Source organism: Mauremys mutica, chromosome 5, assembly GCF_020497125.1.
Source record: "Mauremys mutica isolate MM-2020 ecotype Southern chromosome 5, ASM2049712v1, whole genome shotgun sequence".
NCBI classification, from domain to species: Eukaryota; Metazoa; Chordata; order Testudines; family Geoemydidae; genus Mauremys; species Mauremys mutica.
In genome coordinates, this window is record NC_059076.1 from 108,618,699 (window position 1) to 108,639,316 (window position 20,618).

General features: G+C 41.3%; 1 protein-coding gene and 1 long non-coding RNA gene across 2 annotated transcripts in view; one reads left to right on the top strand and one right to left on the bottom strand.

The window, feature by feature from the left end:
- The window catches only part of LOC123370699, a 92,190-nt gene that overhangs the window by 40,721 nt on the left and 30,851 nt on the right, over positions 1-20,618 (bottom strand). The window lies entirely within an intron of this gene.
- Positions 1-20,618, top strand: part of SEL1L3 (SEL1L family member 3) — a 70,686-nt gene that overhangs the window by 37,648 nt on the left and 12,420 nt on the right. Inside the window, exons 14-20 of the mRNA XM_045017414.1 lie at positions 475-537; positions 6,138-6,314; positions 8,460-8,587; positions 10,393-10,476; positions 16,816-16,906; positions 17,012-17,096; positions 19,510-19,619. Of these exons, the coding sequence (XP_044873349.1) occupies positions 475-537; positions 6,138-6,314; positions 8,460-8,587; positions 10,393-10,476; positions 16,816-16,906; positions 17,012-17,096; positions 19,510-19,619 (738 nt within the window). The remainder of the gene's footprint in view (positions 1-474; positions 538-6,137; positions 6,315-8,459; positions 8,588-10,392; positions 10,477-16,815; positions 16,907-17,011; positions 17,097-19,509; positions 19,620-20,618) is intronic.

The window sequence follows — 20,618 nt, forward strand, 5'->3', positions numbered from 1 at the left end:
GATTCTGCTTACAATATTTTTCCAATTACTAAAATTATTTCAGGATGTGTTCAGGTCTATCAGATTCAGAGACCCAGGCCAAATTGTCATGAAAATTCACCAGCCCAAGCACAAAAATTATTCGCTATACTTTTTTCCAAAATAATTGACAGAAATGGGGAAAAAGGGTATTTCACTTGTCCATCAGAAAAGTTACTCACCCAGGTTAATTGGAAAAATGGAATTTTCCAAGGCTCAATTAAGATTAGGTTAAACTAGGATATTAAATGTGAATGGGCCCTACAGAGTCACACAGCTTTCCCACCCAACCCCTGGCCCCATTTTAACATGTTAAGATTAAAAAACAAATTATAATATAAAAAAATTTAAAATTTGCTTTTAAAATTATTAGCTGTGAATGTTCACTAGCATGTATTATTTGTTTCAAAACAGTGGTTGCTTATATATACTTATTTTATTATGTTTGTTATTTAGGGTCATGGTGTGAAACAGAACACAAGACTTGCTTTAGAACTGATGGAAAAAGCAGCATCCAAGGTAAAATATTCATAATAGTAAATATTTATTGTTGTGCTATATAAGTAAGAAGTGTTATTACTGACATTAATATAATTAATAATTATTATGTAGCAGTTTACATCACCCTAATGCTGTATGAATATTAATCAGTCCTTCCAACATCCTGATCATAAATTAGGAAAGCATTATTATCCTGAATGGAGAAACTGAATCCCACAAAATCTAATTGAACTCTGGAGTAAGCAGGTGTAACTCCACGGAAGTAAATGGAATTGTGCCTGCATACACAAAAGCTGAATTTTGCTCCAAGTGACTTATAAAAGGTCACACAATGAGTTAGTAGCAAATTCGGGATTAGAACTCAGGTGTTCTTACCTCCAATTCCTGTGCTTGTTCTGCTAGACCGAGTTTTGTGTTAAATTGTCATACAGAAATCCCCACCTCGCCTGATGTTTGGAGATGTTGTGTGCCCGCTAATCTCACTGAGGCTGATAGGAGATAGAGGTGATCCTCACCTTTGAAAAATCAGCCCAGAAAACTTTGTAATAATACAGTATAAAGGAGAAGAATAAAGAAGGGTTGAGAGCCAGACTGTGCTTTTGCAATGTGCTCTGTGTAATTGGTGGTGGGTAGCTGCACCGGGACTGAATGGTAACTCAAAGTCTGGATTCATTCCCTCACACCCATTACACCTGCTGGGTACTAAGCTGTTACCATCTCTTACCATCTTCAAATCATTACCTCCTGCACCAGCTCAACAATACTAGCTGGAATGCTGAGCAGCTGAGAACAGACTCCACCTTCTCCCTGCCCTTATGCATCTCATCTCAGGGGGAAGCAATGGGTGTGCAGAGGTTACATACTCCTCTGTGACTGGACCAGGGAACTCACATGGGGGCACAATGGGGGGAAAGGGATCTCCCTCCCTCTTATGGCGCTGTGCAGCCATGATCTGGCCCCTAGTGATTTCCACATCTTCATATATATTTATAAAAGCAGCAAAGAATCCTGTGGCACCTTATAGACCAACAGACGTTTTGGAGCATGAGCTTTCGTCAGATGCATCCGACGAAGTGGGTATTCACCCACGAAAGCTCATGCTCCAAAACGTCTGTTAGTCTATAAGGTGCCACAGGACTCTTTGCTGCTTTTACAGAACCAGACTAACACGGCTACCCCTCTGATACATATATATTTATGTCCTTATTTATATTGCCCAGGCTTCAGGTAAATTTAGATCTTGAAAACCATAACTATTCAAACCACTCATAGTCCACTGCTAACTATTGACACCAAATGGACAATCTCCAAATTAATTATCAGCCACTGCCAGATAAAAAAGAAACTCAAAGCAGCATTTCTACCAGCCCTATAAAACACTGTTCAAATGCCTTTTCAAGAGACGCCTGACTAAACAGATTGCCTTTCACAGCATGGTGCAATACCTGCTAACTTTGGGTTTTCTGGAGGGCCAGCTCTGGCAGCAAATTTCAGACAACTGGCACATGGCAGATAACCAAATTCAGCAACAATCAGGATGTTATAATTTAACCATATATTCCAGTGCACATTTTCACTAAAGAAATGAGATAATTAATGAATAGTTGCTCTGCTTTTGGATTTTAATGAGTAAGGATTCCAGGTCTGACTTGAAATTTGAAAAGAAAAAGAATCCTCCAGAGTCCCTTTGAAAGCACCAACAATGTAAAACTCTTCTTACAGCTAGAAATTTGACAATGTGATTGTGACATTTTGGGGCTCACCCAGACCAGGAAGGGGTTCTGTCACCACCTGCCTTCTGACGGTGGGTGCTGTAATGTTATGCTGCTATGGTTCAGAGCTCTAACACCAGGAGCCAGCCCACAAGCATAAAGTCTCACCCTGGCTTCCTAGATACCCTGTGCAGGGTGACCCCAACAGCCTTTCTGATCCCACATCTCCCTAAATCCATCCCCCAAGTTCTTAGCTACCAGATACTTGGATATTTCTCTTCTGGTTCATCACCCCTGAAAGAATGAAACCTGCTCACAGTTATCAGTTCACTGGGGGCTGCCCAGTCCACCCAGACTGCACAACAGTAAAAATTAGGGTAAAAATAAACAATGGAAATAAACAAAGAAAAAATAAACAATAGAAAAATCACAGTCAAAGATGAAATAGTAAGAAAAAGCAAACACATACAAGTTACACAGAAAATAACCATAAAGACGCAACCTCAGCATTATCTCCTGTAAATGTAAACTAACTTGTTTCTCTTTGCAATTGGCTGAATGAGAAGTAGGACTGAGTTGACTTGTAGGCTCTAAAGTTTTACATTGTTTTGTTTTTGAGTGAAGTTATTTAACAAAAAAACTACATTTGAAGTTGCACTTGCATGATAAAGAGATTGCATTACAGTATTTGTATGAGGTGAATTGAAAAATACTACTTTTGTTTATCATTTTTAAGTGCAAATATTTGTAAGCAAAAATATAAAGTGAGCACTATACACTTTGAATTCTGTGTTGTAACTGAAATCGGTATTCCGTATATACTCCTTCATAAGCCGAATTTTTTTAGTAAAAAAGGGAAGCACCAGAAAAGGGGGTAGGCTTATAAATGGGTATAAAGAGGGAGAGGCGGGACACAGCCCTTCCCCCCCACAGAGGGAGCGAGGAGGGGCAGCAGAGCCAGAAGGGAAGAGGCAGGGCCAGAGTCTCTCCGCTTCTGGCCACGCTGCTCTCCCCCCAGCCTGCTGCGGCCACACTGCCTGGTCTGGCCCACTGGAGCAGGCTGTGGCCGCGCTGCCCAGCCTGCCAGAGCAGCTCCCGCCAGCCCAGAGACATCCTCCCCTGTCCCTCCCCAATAATGGTAGGAAGGAATGGGATGGGGAGAGTGGAGGGATCCTGGGCTAGGGGTGGGGTCATGTGGGGGGTAGTCACAGGGGTTACTCCCCTGACTCCCAGTTTCTCCCCCCAAAAACATTTCCCCACCAGTTGCTGTCCTGGCCCGTCAGGCTAAGCAGCTGGCGTGCTGGGACACTTTGTTTACTTAGGTTTACCTCCGTGCCTGCAGACGCTCAAGGTAAACAAACCATCTCGGCCCACCAGCAGCCTATCCTGATGGCCCAGGAGTCAAAGTTTTCTGACCCCTTTATTATAGGGTCAGCTTATGAACATGTTATAAAAATGTTCCATTTTTACTTATCCATCTTGGGGGGGGGGGGCGGGGTCAGCTTATAAACAAACCAGCTTATGATCGAGTATATACGGTATTTGAAAATGTAGAAAAACATCAAAAATATTTAATAAATTTCAATTTGTATTCTGTGGTTTATTTGTGATTAATCACACTGTTAATTTTTTTGAGTTAATCGCGTGAGATAACTGTGATTAATCGGCAGCCCTAATCAATACAAAATAACATATATATAGTTATAGTTGTATATAGTATATAGCCAGTTGATTCAATTGTTTATTCTGTGGGGTTCAAACCCCCAGTTCTCCCTTTTGGGTGTCTGGACCCCGATTGTCACAGAGATTGTTCTAGATGTAAGTTTAGAATAACAAGCAAATGTCTTGTCTTGTCCTGGAGTCCTTTAGATAGCTCTAATCCTGTATATTCTACTGTTTTTGGCATAGCCCTTATTAAACATGCATCAAAAGGAAGTGGTGAAGAGCATGCTTATTAGCACAGTAATTTGAACTGCGTATGCTTGCAGTTGACCAGGCTATGCAAGGAGACAGAGTTAATGTTGACAAAATAGAACATTGTCACAGGATAATGAGCTTCTCTTGATGCCTAATTACTGAGACAAAGATGAGGTTTAATGTTAGTGTGTAGCACTGCCATAACCTGAGCTGCTGTGGGAGGCATACATGGTGTTTCCTAAAATTGACCTGTGTGGCACTGACCGTCTCTCCCTACTCTGTAAAAACAGCATGAAGTTTTCATGTTAATTGTCTCCCATTTATTTTCAGAGCAAATGTAAGGAATTCAAGCCAAAATATCAAAAGAACATTTAAAGAATATATAGATGTATTCAAGTCAGCAGGGCCTGATTAAATTCATCCTAGCATACTTAAGGAACTAGCTGAAGCAATCCCAGAATCATTATCAATTATCTTGATTATCACAGCTGGTGAATGGGTGAGGTCCCAGAAGACTGGAAAAGGGAAAACTACCTATCTTTAAAAAGGGGAACGAAAAGGACCCAGGGAATTATAGACCAGTCAGCCTAACCTTGATACCCGAAAAGATAGTTGTTTAATAATTTGTTCCACTAATTTGTAAGGGTCTGGAAGATAATAGGATTTTAAGGAATAGCCAGAATGGATTTGTCAAGAACAAATCATGCCAAATCAACCTAATTTCCTTCTTTGACAGGGTTACTGACTTAGTGAGGAAGCATTAGATGTGAAATATCTTGATTTTAGTAAGGCTTTTGGCACAGTCCCACATGGCATTCACAAACTAGGGAAGTGTCTAGATGAAATCACTGTAAAATGGGTGCACAACTGTTTGAAAGACCATACTCAAAGAGCAGTTGTCAATGGTTTGCTATCTAATGGGGGGGACATATCTAGCGGGGCTCCATAGTGGTCTGTCCTGGGTCTGGTACTATTCAATATTTTCATTAATGCGTTGGATAATGAAGTGGAGAGTATGCTTATAAAATTTGCAGATGACACCAAGCTGGGAGGGGTTGCACGCACTTCGGAGGATTAGAATTCAAAATGACCTGGACAAATTAGAGAGTTGGTCTAAAATCAATAAGATTAAATTCTATAAAGACAAATGCAAAGTTGGGAAATGCAAAATCCTTCACTTAGGAAGGAAAAAATCAAATGGACAACTATAAAATGGGAAGTAACTAGCTAGATAGTATCACTGCTGGAAAAGATCTCAGGGTTATAGTGGATCACAAATTTAATATGAGTCAACAATGTGGTGCAGCTGCAAAAAATATCATTCTGGGTGTACTAACAAGAGTGTCATATGTAAGACACGGGAAGTCATTGTACTCAGCTGGAGTACTGTGTCCAACTGTGGGCACCACACTTTAGGAAAGATGGGGTCACACTGGAGAAGGTCCAGAGGAGATCAATAAAAACAATGAAGGTTTAGAAAACCTGACCTATGAGGAAAGGTGAAAAAAACTGGGTATGGTTTAGTTTTGAGAAAAGAAGAATGATAGGGGCCTGATAAGTCTTCAAATATGTTGAGGGCTGTTATGAAGAGGATGGTGATCAATTCTTCCCCATTCCACTGAAGGTAGGACAAGAAGTAATGGGCTTAATCTACAGCAAAGGAGATTTAGGTTAGGGAAAAAAAACTTTCTGGAAAGTAGTTAAGCTTCCAAAGTTAAACAGATTTCAACAGGAGATTGTTAAATCCCCATCATTGGAGGTTCATTCAACACAGGGCTTTAGAGAAGAAAAGCAGAGAAAAATAAGGGGACCCTAAGGGTTCCAGCAGTCACAAACCTCTTGGTTACAGCTTGGTAGAACTCTGTCTAGATAACATATGCCAAAGAGCTACAAAGATTAACTTTCTAGAACTCCTGACACTAGAGAAGATGTGGCAAAGCACAGCTGAACCTGAGTGGTCTGAGGACATTTTTTTTTCTTTATCCACAGGGATTACATCAGGCAATGAATGGTTTGGGATGGTATTACCATAATTTTAAAAGAGACTACATAAAAGCAGCAAAATACTGGTTGAAAGCTGAAGAAATGGGCAATCCAGATGCATCCTATAACCTGGGTGCTCTGCATTTAGATGGGATTTACCCAGGAGTGCCTGGCAGAAATCGAGTAAGTAAATAGTCAGTGTGTGATTTCTTATTACAAGGTCTGGTTTACAAATATTGGCTTTATTCTTTAAGATTCTGTGTTTACTTAAGGGGAGCATATTCTGCTACCCTTGATCACAGTGAGTCGAGTCTTTTCTTGTACGAAGGCCCATTGAAGTCAGGGGCACTGCTTCTGGAGTGCAGCACTACTTAGCGTAATAGGATCACAATCTGCTTCATGCCTGCTGCAGATGTGTTTGCATTCCTCTGACCTGTGTAGTTCTACCTCAAGAGTACCACTGTCCCTTTAAGACTAAAACACAAGTCCGATTAAAAATGTCATACAAAATCAGGTTTGGAGTCTGTTTAAAAAGTTGTTTTATACCTTCTTGAGGGCCAGATTCTGCCTTCATTACTCCTGTAGAATAGCTCTTGACTTCAGTAGTAGCCCCACTGACTTCCACGGTACTTTACATGGAGCAGAGCACTATCCAGTGTGATTAAGGGCTGCATAATCTGCGCTAGAACTTTTGAGCAGTTACACAGCACTCATATCGAAGCTACTATTGTTGTGAAAAAAAAAACAGTTCAAGACAGATTTTAATTAAATTTCTCTTTCAAAGTCTGAGTTAATGTGGCCCTCATAGACCTACATATTTTATTTTTGTCTTTCTAAGCAAGGACCTAAGAACTTAATTGTATATATATCAAGAAAAAATAATGTTCTTTTTCCAATGGAGGATAGCATTATTTTGACGGATAATTTTATGACCAATCACATTGTTTATAGTTCAGAATGCTAAAATAAAAGTTATCAAACCTCATGCTTCAGGCTAATGGAGGCATTCGAGTGCATGTCTAGTGCCTCAGTCAATGAGCATATATGCTGCAAACAGCAGCTAGAACTACCCAGCAAATGGTGGCAAGCATATTTCTCCTACCCAGGGGACAAAAATACATAGTACATAATAATGGCCTGCCCGTAATAATACAATTCCAAGTTAATAACAGCCCCTGCAAAAGCACTCTATAGTCCTGTATTACTTCATTCACCAAAAGCCTGAGAAAAGAGACATGCTGCTGTGTGCTCTGGAAGTTAATAAAACTAGGCTCTGTTGGATCGAATGAGGAAGCTAGTTCCAGAGTCCGGGACCCCTGAGAAAAATACCGGATCTCCATTTTACAGCAGATGTTGCTAGTTAGAAGTTCCTGGATTAAAGAAATTGTTTAGTTGTGGTTGCTGTTGCTTTATTACAACTACTGTATAAAACTTACTGATTATGAGACCTGGATACTCTCTCAGTTCCCCCTCCTTCTGCAGTTCTGTCCTGTCGAGCCTGTATTGCCTTATACAAACTAGCTTCATATGCTTGGGAAATTATGGGCCTGATCCTGGAGCTCATACTCATGTGTAGTTCATGAAAGTCACTGGGACTACTCACACACTAAGGTCTCCAGGATTGGATGCTCTATTCTTGACAATCATGGAAATGATTTCTCAGATGCTAGAGAGCAAGCTTTGTTCCAGCAGGCTGTGACACTGGCAAAAACAGCTCCTCTAATTCACCACCAGTTGTAACAACACTGGAAGCTGTCGTGTAGACAGGACTGCAGTGTTTTTACCACTAACGGTGAATGTAGGCTTAGATAGCCTGGAGGTTAAAATGCCTGTACCCTCTCTCTACACTCCAGCTTCCACTGCTGCTATCACTGACGGTGACTTACTGGTCCATTTTTGTCAGTGTCAACTAGGGTGACCAGATGTCCCGATTTTATAGGGATAGTCCCGATACTTGGGGCTTTGTCTTATATAGGCGCCTATTACCCCCCCCACCCCCATCCCGATTTTCCACGCTTGCCATCTGGTCACCCTAGTGTCAACAAAGCCACACTGTATGGCACCAGAGGCCAGTTGTACATTTTATATATTCATCTACCTGATAAACATGCTACCACAATTTCAGCTTTAAAGAACTTCCAACCTAACCTGGTAAGGTGGTAGAAGAAAGAAACTGATTTCACCCATCTGCACAGAAAGTGATTAAACTGACTGGTTTCATTAGCCAGGCTGCCATTATTTATCTATCTATTTATTATTTAAATGAAGCAAATATAGGGAAATAGTAATTCCCAAGGAGGTTGCCATTTTTATCTTGTTTCTTTGCAGACACTAGCTGCTGAGTACTTCTACAAAGCTGCCCAAGGTGGACACGTAGAAGGAACCATACGATGTTCTCTGTATTACATCACAGGAAATATGGAAAACTTTGCTAGAGATCCAGAAAAAGCTGTAATGTAAGGAATGAAACCCTTTTTTATAAGGAAAATCTTATTTTTTAAACCAATGATGATTCAGATCATGAAAAAAATCATTTCAATTATGGCAGGTTCTCGATTCCTCAATCCAAAAAATTTGCATCTTTCTTCTTGAGAAACTGTTCCATTGCAATAATACTTGCTCCACTTGAATGTGTGCATATCTTAATGTTTAGGAAATAGTTAAGCCTTCATTTTCAGAGATGCTGAGCACCTGCAGCTACCTCCTAGAATTGCAGGTGCTTCGCATATCAGAAACTCAAGTTGTTGCTGCCCATTATCCCAGAAAGTCTTTTGGTTGATGAAACTATTCACATGAAATTCACGTCTACTGGTTTGTCAAGGGATATCTAATTCACAGCTTTGTAACAAGAGGTGGGACCTGCATTTTCCAATACCACAGAGGCCTTGTAGTTTCTTGGCACCTGGAGCAATTGCATCGTTTTTCTCCAAAAAGAAAAAGTAATTTTATCAGCAACACTATAGGACCATATGCTGTCCTAAATCTATGCAGGGAACTTCCATGGATACTAATGGGAATTCCATGCAAAGATGTGCACTAGTTCAGGGGTTCTCACACTTCATTGCACCGCAACCCCTTTCTGACAACAACAATTACGACATGACCCTCAGAGAGGGGATCGAAGCCTGAGCCTGCCCTGGGCGGGGGGGCCAGAGCCAAAGCCCAAGCTCCACCACCATGGGTAGGGGGGGCCATAGCCATAGCCCAAGGGCTTCAGCCCCAGGCTGGGGGCCTGTAACCCTGAGCCCCACCACCAAAGGTTGAAGTCTTCAGGCTTAGGCTTCAGCCCCAGGCCGTGGAGCTCAGGTTTGGGCTTTGGCCCTGGGCCCCAGCAAATCTAACGCCAGCCCTGGCGACTCACAGTTTGAGAACCGCTGCACTAGTTCAACCAGAAGCTGTGGTCTTGATGCAGGAATTACTGTGTGAAATTCTATGGCCTGTGATATACAGGAGGTCAGACTAGATGTTCTAATGCAGTGGTTCTCAACCAGGGGTATGTAAATCCCTGGGGTACACAGAGGTCTTCCAGGGGGTACATCAACTCATCTAGATATTACCGAGTTTTACAACAGGCTACATAAAAAGCACTAGCGAAGTCAGTACAAACTAAAATTTCATACAGACAATGACTGGTTTATACCGCTCTGTATACTATACACTGAAATGTAAGTGCAATATTTTTATTCCAATCGATTTATTTTATAATGATATGGTACAAAATGAGAAAGTACGCTATTTTTCAGTAATAATATGCTGCGACATTTGTACTTTTATCTGATTTTGTAAGCAAGTAGTCTTTAAGTGAAGGTAGACAAGACAAATCAGACTCGTCAAAGGGGTACAGTAGTCTGGAAAGGTTGAGAACCACTGTAATCTAATGGCCCCTTTTGGCCTTAAAAATCTATGAATTAGTAGAAGTTAGACTACTTTGCCACTTGTACCTGCATAGAGACCAATTCATAACCAGTGTATACATTGCCACTTTTTGATACGTTGAATTTGACCTGAAGTTTTGTTTTGATGCGGTACCAAAATTTCCATTAAAAATGTTACAGAAATAAAATATTACCTTAGGACATTTCAACATTACTACTGCATCGGGGGCTAAATACAGGATAGAAATGTATGCCTTTAGTGACAAAGAGGCTGATCCTGCACCAGCTTAAGTCAATGACAAAAATCATATTGGCCCCAATATGAATAGCACTGGACTATGATGTGTGAAATATGTTCATTTATTGTCACGTTTCTTCTTTTACAGCTGGGCAAAACATATTGCAGAAAAAAATGGCTACTTGGGACATGTAATCAGAAAAGCTCTCAATGCCTATTTGGAATTGTCCTGGTAAGTTTGATCTGCACTGTCTCTGAAAACTAATTCACTGTTATGTATGAGATTTATTTTTATAAACTTTTGTGGTAAAACAATGTAACATCTCCTCAACATACACCCAGGGTGAAATTATGACCCCTTAAAGTCAATAGCAAAACTTCTGTTTATTTTAATGGAGCTGGGATTTCACCCAGAAGCAGCAAAGAATCCTGTGGCACCTTATAGACTAACAGATGTTTTTGCAGCATGAGCTTTCGTGGGTGAAAGCTCATGCTGCAAAAACATCTGTTAGTCTATAAAGTGCCACAGGATTCTTTGCTGCTTCTACAGAACCAGACTAACACGGCTACCCCTCTGATACTTGATTTCACCCAGGAAGTCTCCCAGACATGAGAATAAATACAACTGAAATGAAACACACCAAAACCAGGACCATACAGAAAGGTTGTCTTTCACTGAACTGTAGACAAAGCATAATTATGGGTAGCTTTTTTTCAAACCTGGCCTCCTTCGTTTATTTAGCTGTTATGTGATCATCCAAGAGCAGATGGGAATCCAATACAACCCCCAAAGTGCGCAAACACAGTCACAAATGGTGGGTGAACACTCTCTTTCAAAGGAGCAGATATTAGCCTTGCCATATCATCTGTTTGCTTCCCCCAAACTACCACTATCACCTCAATCTTTTCTGGATTGAGCTTCAGCCACTTAGTTCTCATCCATGACACTGGGCTAGGCATTCAACAGCACTGCTGGAATCAGGTGAAATGGATCTATAAATGGAGATTTAGATGTCTAACATATGCTCTGTACATACTCATGCAGACAGATGGATTGATGTTAAAACTGTTCCCACAAAACACTATTAAAACTTAGTATTATATTAAAGGGGTTAAAGCAATCAGAATTGGGATCCCATTGTGCAAGGCAGTGTAAAGACATAGGAAAACACAATGCCTGTCACAAAAAGCCTAGAATCAAAAAGTCAAGACATACTTAGCTGCTTTTTAAAATATCAAAAGTGACTTAGCTACTCAGGAACCTAAGTCTCCTGGAATCTCTATGAGACTTAGGCTCCCAAGTGACTTAGGTGCTTTTGAGAATTTTACCCCACATCTTGTTCATTTATAGTAGCAGATAGTTCATTAATATCAATCATTTTAATGCACCTGCTGGTTGCCACCTGCTTGTGCAGGTTTTCTTCAATTCTCTCTGTGGTAAATTTCTTCCCATATTTCATGTTTTTATCCCATGATATTTAATTTTTTGTCAATAGCCCACATGTTTCCCTAATGGTTTCCAGGTGGATTTTATGGCACTTCCTGTGGCATTTAACTGTAACATTCTCTTCTTCTCCCAAAACAATATTTTGCTTTCTTTTTATTTTGCTTTCTTTCTGTTGTATAATTTTGTGATTTCATATTAGACACTTTTTTAATCAGTCCATGTGGATTTGTCTGGCACATTATTTCCAAAATATTCATGTAGCTCTGATGAGCTGGTATTTTGGGAGGTCATTCTGGAGTTTACAAAACAACATTTATGCTGCATCTGCACAATGGCAGCAAAATAGTTGCTTTTGCCCTGGGGCCTTTCTAGGGCCTTGTGAGAAGTAATCTGACGAAAAACCAAACAGCCAAAACTGTCACATCATATTTCATTCTCTCTTCATCGTGTGTTTTTTTCAGTTAGCGCTATTTTTTTTAGTTTGTCTAACATTTCCTCTAGAGACCTAAGCCTGGAGGCACCCAGAACTTACAGTGGGCTGCAGGGAAGACAAACACATACTGCTGAGCTGAGATGCTCCCTTGTCATGCACAGCACTGTAGACCTTGGTATCTCTAATCCTAGGCACATTATTTTACACATTATTCTGTCCCAGCCGTTGGTACAAGCAGCTGACACTGACAGCAAAGCTTCTTCCAAAACATAGAAACACATGCTATTACCTTAGCTGTGTTCTTCATTATAAAGAGCTTTGGTTATGTTTCCCACAAAATTAAATAGGTTACAATGTCCAACAAGCCAGCCAATGGAGTCTCAATGCAGCCTCTGAGTTTGTGCTCCACTTTTGCATGCATGCTCATTTGCATGCATAAGCATCTTAGTTTCTCCATGCAGGCACCAGAGCATAAGGAGTGTCATACTTGATGAGGCCAGTGGTCCATCTAGTATCCTGCCCCTAGCAGTGGTTAGTCCTAGAAGAAGGTTTATATCCTAAAATATGGGGGTTTATCTTTCTAATGCGTGTTCATGCAAATCAGACAACTTGACCCCTGTGTTCTGCAAATTGGAAGCACTCTCCAGTTTAGTTTTATGTGGCACTTTCTAATGTGCAAACCTTTAATCATCCCTAATTGTTTATTTTAAACAATGCCCTATTTTAGTCCCATTATTTTACAGGGTGCTAGAAAAGATGCCTGTGTGAAATAGGCCCTGTTCACCCAATTCTATCCTCAATTACCCCTAGGCCATTCCCACTGAAATCGATGGGAGTTCTGGGCAGATAGCTGAGAATGGGATGCTATGATGTCAGTCCCTCAACAGCTAGGAGCTGTAAGCTGGTTTCTGCAGGAGGGCCACCTGGCTTTTGATCTCCCACCACTATACATTTAGATTTGAGACAGCACAGAATGTTTGGACTGTCGTTTGCAAAGACTGGTGTTAGTTATGGAAGTCTTGCGTTGTTCGATGTGTTGATCGTTCTCATCTTTAGCTCACATTAAAACCCTCTGGTTTTGAATTTGTCTCCATTCATCTCACACAGAGGTGGAAACTTCAGTTTGTTGCAGAATTTAGTGCTGACATTGCTGCAGATCTCAGGGAGTTTGTTACAGCTTGCTTCTAGACACATTGGGTCCCAATCTTAACATACTGTTTTGCTGACCAAATTGTTTTGCATATGCTAGAGGTCTCTAACTGATCTGGTGGCCACTGGTAATCCTCAAAATACTTGCGGGTCGAGCACGGAGAGCTGACTAGTCATTTGGTGCTGACTCTCCTTGTCCCTGCTGTTTCTACAAGGCTTTAGACTCTTCACTGAAAAGGATGCTTTAAAATCCTATAGAAGCAGCAGGAAAACAGGAGCAAAGCCTGTTTATTTGTATGGGGCAGCTGGTATACAGTGCTGCCAACACTCAGGGTACGTCTACACTACGGGATTATTCCGAATTTACATAAACCGGTTTATCAAAACAGATTGTATCAAATCGAGTGCGCGCGGCCACACTAAACACATTAAATCGGTGGTGTGCGTCCACGGTCCGAGGCTAGCGTCGATTTCTGGAGCGTTGCACTGTGGGTAGCTATTCCGTAGCTATCCCATAGTTCCCGCAGCCTCCCCCGCCCCTTGGAATTTCCGGGTTGAGATCCCAGTGCCTGATGGGGCAAAAATCATTGTCGTGGGTGGTTCTGGGTAAATGTCGTCAGTCACTCCTTCCTCTGGGAAAGCAACGGCAGACAAGCATTTCGCGCCTTTTTTCCCTGGATTGCCCTGGCAGATGCCATAGCATGGCAATCATGGAGCCTGTTTTGCCTTTTGTGACTGTCACCGTATGTGAACTAGATGCCGCTCACAGAGGCGATTCAGCAGCGCTACACAGCAGCATGCTTTTGCTTTTGCATGACAGCAGAGATGGTTACCAGCCATACTGTACCATCTACCATACCATAAATTGGTAATAAGATGATCATGGTTACCAGTCCTTTTGCACTGCACCATTTGCTGCTGTCATAAGTGCCCCTGGCTGAGATCAGCCAGGGGTGCAAAAGCCAAAATTGGGAATGACTCCCTGAGTCAATCCCTCCTTTTTGGTATCTAAAAATAGAATCAGTCCTGCCTAGAATATGGGCAAGTGTACTAGAGAACCACTGTATCATAGAACCAGAGAACACAGCTGCTCTGTGTCAGATCCCGCAGAAATTATGAGCTGTATGCTATTCACAGGGGGTGCTCCTGCAACAACCCCACCTGTTGATTCCATTCTTCCCCCAGCCTTCCTGGGCTACCGTAGCATTGTCCCCCCACTTGTGTGATGAAGTAATAAAGAATGCAGGAATAAGACACAGTGACTTGTTAGTGAGAAATGAGTGAAAGGCAGCCTCCAGCTGCTATGATAGTCCAGACAGGACATTAAGCAGTGTGGAGGAGAGGAGCCCAGCATCCCGCTGCTAGTCCAGGGGCAATTGAATCTTTTCTTTACACATGAAGGGTGGGGGCTGATGGAGCTCAGCCCCCTGTTGCTATGATGAGGACGGTTACCAGCCATACTGCACCATCTACCAGGAAAAATTAGGGCCAGGCGCCCTTGATCGACCTCACGGATGCTAGTCAGCATGGTTACCAGTCCTTTTGCACTGCCCCATGTGCCAATAGGCTGATGATGACGATGGATATCAGTCTTATTGCACCATCAGCCACCCATGGCGGGGGGGGGGGGAGCAAGGATGTTGGTGTTGAGTGCTGCAGCATCGTGTCTATCTGCAGCATTCAGTAAAGATAGGGTGACATGTAAAAGAGTCAAGAGAGGATTGTTTTCCCTTTCACTTCTGGGGGTGGGTGGGGGGCTGCGTAAATTGCCGAGCTATGCCCTGACCCACCGCGGACACTGTGTTTGACCCTAGAAGCATTTGGAGCTCAGCCAAGAATGCAAATGCTTTTCGGAGACTGCAGGAACTGTGGGATAGCTTGAGTCCTCCATTCCATGAGCGTCCATTTGATTCTTTGGCTTTCCGTTACACTTGTCACGCAGCAGTGCGCTGAGTCCCTGCTATGGCGTCTGTCTGGAGATTTTTTAAAAATGATTTTGAATTTCGTCTTCTGTAACGGAGCGCTGATAGAACAGATTTGCCTGCCCTTACAGCAATCACATCCGCATGGTCCATGCTGGAGCTCTTTCTTTATTTTGATTTTTAACTGCATCGCCACACGTGCTGATCGGAGCTCCACGCTGGGCAAACAGGAAATATTCAAAAGTTCGCGGGGCTTTTCCTGTCTACCTGGACACTGCATCCGAGTTCAGATTGCTGTCCAGAGCGGTCAGTGGTGCACTGTGGGATACCGCCCGGAGGCCAATACCGTCGATCTGCGGCCACACTAACCCTAATCCGATATGGTAATTCCGATACTAGCGCTACTCCTCTCGTTAGGGAGGAGTACAGAAACCGGTTTAAAGAGCCCTTTATATCGATATAAAGGGCCTCTCAGTGTGGACGGGTGTGGCGTTAAATCGGTTTTACGCTCCTAAAACCGGTTTAAACGCCTAGTGTAGACCAGGCCTCACTTGTTCATCTGTGCCTCAGTTTCCCTATCTGTAAAATGTGGATAATGATACTGACCTCCTTTGTCACTTTGGCACTTTTGAGACCTGCTGATGAAGAACACTAGATAAATACAGGGTATTGTAATTAATTATTTTATTATTTTAGGTCTCTTTGCTTAAGCCTCTGAAGTCATGCAATTATGTGAGAAACTTAGTTTGCATTTAAAAGACCACAAACCTGTTTCTAGCCTTCATGGTTGCAGAGAATGGCTTGGAAATGTGACTCCTAGAGTCTCTAAAACCAGAAAGCAAATGAAATTCACCCCCCATTTTTAAAGCCAGTCTCATGATTTCTTGGGTAGGGCTTGGCCTTCATGAGTGAAGGAGAAGAGGCAACAGGAGCTGCCCTCAGGATCAGTCACCAGTAGACTGCCAGTTATTGAAAATGTGACAGTGACTTTTATTAGTTGTATTGCAATAATGCCTGGAAGCCACAGCCAGGACTGAGGTGCCATTGTGCTAGATGCTGTTCATGTGTACATGCACACACAAACAAAGAGTTTACAAGCTAGATAGACAAAGTGTAGGAAAAAGGGATTGAGCGTACAAGCAGAAGTGAAATTTGGCAAATGTAATGTTAGGTCCATGTTGTGATGTGGTCTGTGTGTGCGGTGTTTTTTTGTTTGTTTCAGGTTGCGGAGATGAAGCTCATTAAATACGTTATTTATAAAAGGGTTATTATGTCTTGAAACAGGCCACTCCATCTCACTTAGTATCATAATCCAGCCTTACACACCAAACATTCTTGCAGGTGCACTTTAAAAGAGTAGAACCTTACATGGAGCTGATTCTACCTCAAAGCAGACGAGAAGATGCTGAAACCACCCTAGACCAAATTCTGTTCTGTTATACCAAATGTGGCCAGAAGATGTAGCTGTTGCATGGAATATCCAATCATTTCTTTCTAAACCTTGCTCACAAATTCTGCTTGGCAAACGAATGTTTCAGAATTTATTTGGTTGTTCTAACTATAGCGAAATCCTGATGATTTCAGTTTTTATTTTATTTTTATTTCTGTCCTCTGTTTTAGGCATGAAGCTCTTCTGTATTATGTTTTAGCAGCAGAGGCTGGGATTGAAGTGTCACAGACAAACTTAGCACATATCTGTGAAGAGAGACCAGTAAGTAAATTTATTCATAATACATGGTCCTTTTAAATCATTAGTGATACTGTAATACTAATAACTTTCCTGTGATATAAATGGATCCACTCTTTTTCTTTCCAGGAACTAGCAAGAAGATACTTAGCTACTAATTGTGTTTGGCGATACTATAATTTCTCCATATCTCAGAGCAATGCTCCCTCATTTGGTATGTATAGCAAACTTTTTATTAATTCAGATATTATAGGATTTCAGTTTTAATCATTAGTTACAATGAGAATGTAACAACTGTGTATACAGTGTGAAATTTTTATGCTAATGAGCAAATTAAGGAAAGAAAGGGGATGGATTATGGGGAGGTCTAGCTTTTTGCATATGACACAATTTGAGTGTGGACAGCAAAATGGTTGTAAGCTTCCTTTGCCCTTCCTTGGTTCTTGGACCACGGGACCCAGGACTGGTCCCCCAGAAATATGCAGAGCAGCCTTTTCAGAAAGGAAACTTTAAATTAGAAACTCCTGCCATTCACACCTTTTTCTTTTATAACTGCAGTGTTCCAACAGGAATTTCAGTAGTAGAAATATATATCTCTTTGCAGGCTTACCTGTATCTTAATGCAGTTTGTCAGAGAATTTCCTATTTTTTTTTAAGTTAGTGAATAACATTTTCAAAAGCACCTGAGTGACTTAAGAGCCTAAGTCTTGTTTTCAGAAGTGACTAAGTCACTGATTCACATGCTGGAAAAAATGCCCTTAATGAAAGTGCTTTATAATGAGACACTTAAAGAGCTTAGTCTGTGTAGCTTATCAAAAAGAAGAGATGACTTAATTATGGTGTGTAAGTACTTTCACAGAGCGAATATATGGGTACTAAAGGACTTTTTAATCTAGAAGAGAAAAGCATAACAAGAAGCAATGACTGGAAGTTAAAAGTCAGACAAATTCAAATCAGAAATAAGGAACACATTTGTAATAGTGAGGGTGACTGACCACTGGAACAAACTACCTAGGAGGGTGGTGGATTCTTCATCTCTTGAGGTCTTTAAATCAAGACCCGATGCCTTTCTGGAAGTTATGCTGTAGTAAAACACACGTTACTGGGCTCAATACAGGGTAACTAGGAGAAATTCTATGGCCTGTGTTATGCAGGAGGTCAGAATAGATGAGCCGTTGGTTGCTTCTGGACTTAAAATCAATCTGTGACTTTCAATGAAGCTTAGTCTCCTAAGTCAGTTAGAAGCTTTTGAAAATTTTATCCTGTATTTAAAAACACTGATACAATTGCTATATTTCATTCTGAGACAATGTTTTGTTGTTATAAGTGTAGTATAATAATAATGCAAGCTATTCAATGAAACAGAAAAACAACATAATATTTGAATCCAGTACCACACAGTTGGTATCTGTACCCAACTCAGTCCAGAGTGATTCACCCATTGGAACTTACAAACACCACAGGTTTTTCTAATGGAGTGTGTAACATCCTGTGATTTGGCTCACAGAACTTACAGACTTCGTGAGCGCAGTCTTATGCCAGAGAAGCATCTAAAGTTCATCAGACTTCTAGGGTGAAATTAATTGCAAAACATCCCTTGACTTAAATGGAGTCAGGATTTCATGTCTCTTTTGGAATGAATGTTAAAAAGACAAGTTTTTGTTTGTAAGTAATATAGGGCTCAATCTTGCACTGATTGAAGTCAGTGGCAAAACTCCCATAGACTGCAGTGGGATTGAGCCCACAGAAAATTTATAAACTCTGCAAGAGCTGAATGCTAGAGCTCATAAAATCTGCCTCACGGGCTCCTGGGGGGGTTATAAACTCTGCAGCATGGGCTACTGTAATGATCAGACACACTTGGACCAAATGTCCTCTGCTGGAGCATTTCATCACCATTCTATATCAGAGATAGGAGTCCTTAAAAGCCATCCCAGGCATCACTTGGCTCTGTGCCAAGATAATTCTAGCCATTCAGTTCCTCTGTGTTTGGGGAGGATTTGAACAACTAACCTAGAGAAATTCTATCCATAGGCACAACACAGCTCTGTACTTTGGAGAGGTTTTCATTTACCACAGTGATGGGTACAGAATAAGCATCTAAACAGAACAGATGTGTTTGAAGCCAGTTCACATGATCAGGGCTAACAACTCCACTAAGCCCAGTGTTTCCCCCAAAAGACTATTAGACACCAGTAGTTTTAATGAAGCTGAATGAATAAAACAATTTGAAGTTTCTAGATCTGGGGGGGTTTGGAGGTTATTGTTAGTTTTGTGGTAGAGATTACACTGCACAGTCTTCTTAGAAATTTTTTCAAGAGTAGGAAAACCCATTTTTAATTAAACTCGTGTCTTCAAAATGCCTTACCTGATTAACCTGAAATGTCCTCCTAAGAGCATTGCCTGGCAGAAGAAGAACCATGAGAAATTTCATTCAGAATGTGTTTTTTCAGAGGTTGGTGGGCTTGGCATAGAAAGAGGGTCACAATGTTAAGCAGAGAGAAACTATGATTATCCATAATACAATGCTCTGAATGGAAAATTCAGTAAATTCTTCAAATATATTAATAGTTCATCTCTCTCTATACAAATATTTGTTAATGCCCTGCTACTGTTACCTTCCACAGCTTACTTGAAGATGGGAGACTTCTATTACTATGGTTACCAGAACCACTCTAAAGACCTTGAGTTGTCAGTGCAGATGTATGCACAAGCTGCATTAGAGGGAGATTCACAGGTATCTTCACGGTTACAAAAATACCTTGTTGAAATATCAGTTCTAAGAACAAGCTATAAATAGTCAAGATACACACATGCAGTGAACACACCTACTGGTATAAATGTATCATTTATTTTAAAGTATGATCTGAGTAACGAGTTTGCTCTTTCACACTAAGATGAACTAGAATTAGCCTGGGGGATGTTTTCAGGGCTAAAGGTGAAGAGTCTAGTTTATTGTTACTCTTTTCGGTGCTACTGTAGTAATACAAGTTAATAATATTAGTGCACTTCCCTTAAAGCCAAGCGTTACTCCTGGGATGAACTTGGCCCAGTATGTTCCCGTGAACAACAAAAAACTTCAGCATATGTGCTCTCATAATGCCAAGATATTCCAAGACATTGTACCAAAGACATGAGTAGTTTAACACTGGGCAGCATTTTGTTCTCAGATCCTCATAGCAGATGTTCTTCAGTATTCTGCTGTCCCTAGGCATATGGAACTCTCATGGACACCAGAAAAATTATTGCATGTGATTTGAGCAGTTACCAGAGTTGGGACCCACCCTGAGGATCTTTAAACAAAAAGCTGCCAGTGTCTGCAACAGCAGCTAAAATGGAAAGCAAAGAGAAACATGTGTCTTCAGTTTTAAATGGGAACGACACTTCAAAGCTCCATCCTGCAACTGCATCTACACAGACAGACCCTTGTATCTCTGGAGTGCCCTACTGAAGGCAGAGGTCTGCCCAAGCAGATGCAGTTGCAGGATCTGAGCCTGAGCCATTTTGAGCTAAATTCTCCTCTCAGATGCACAATTGCAACGTCCATTGAAGTCAGTAGGGTTACGTGAGAGGGAACTAACTGGGAACAGAACATGGTCCATTTCTGCTTTCAGTCTTTGTATAAGACATGTCGTGGTGATGTGCTCTTCAATTGTTGCTGTATTTAGACAGGATCTAGGGATGAAAAACTTAGATCCTTGGTGAGCTAGTTTGAGAAAATGGTGCTTAACATTAC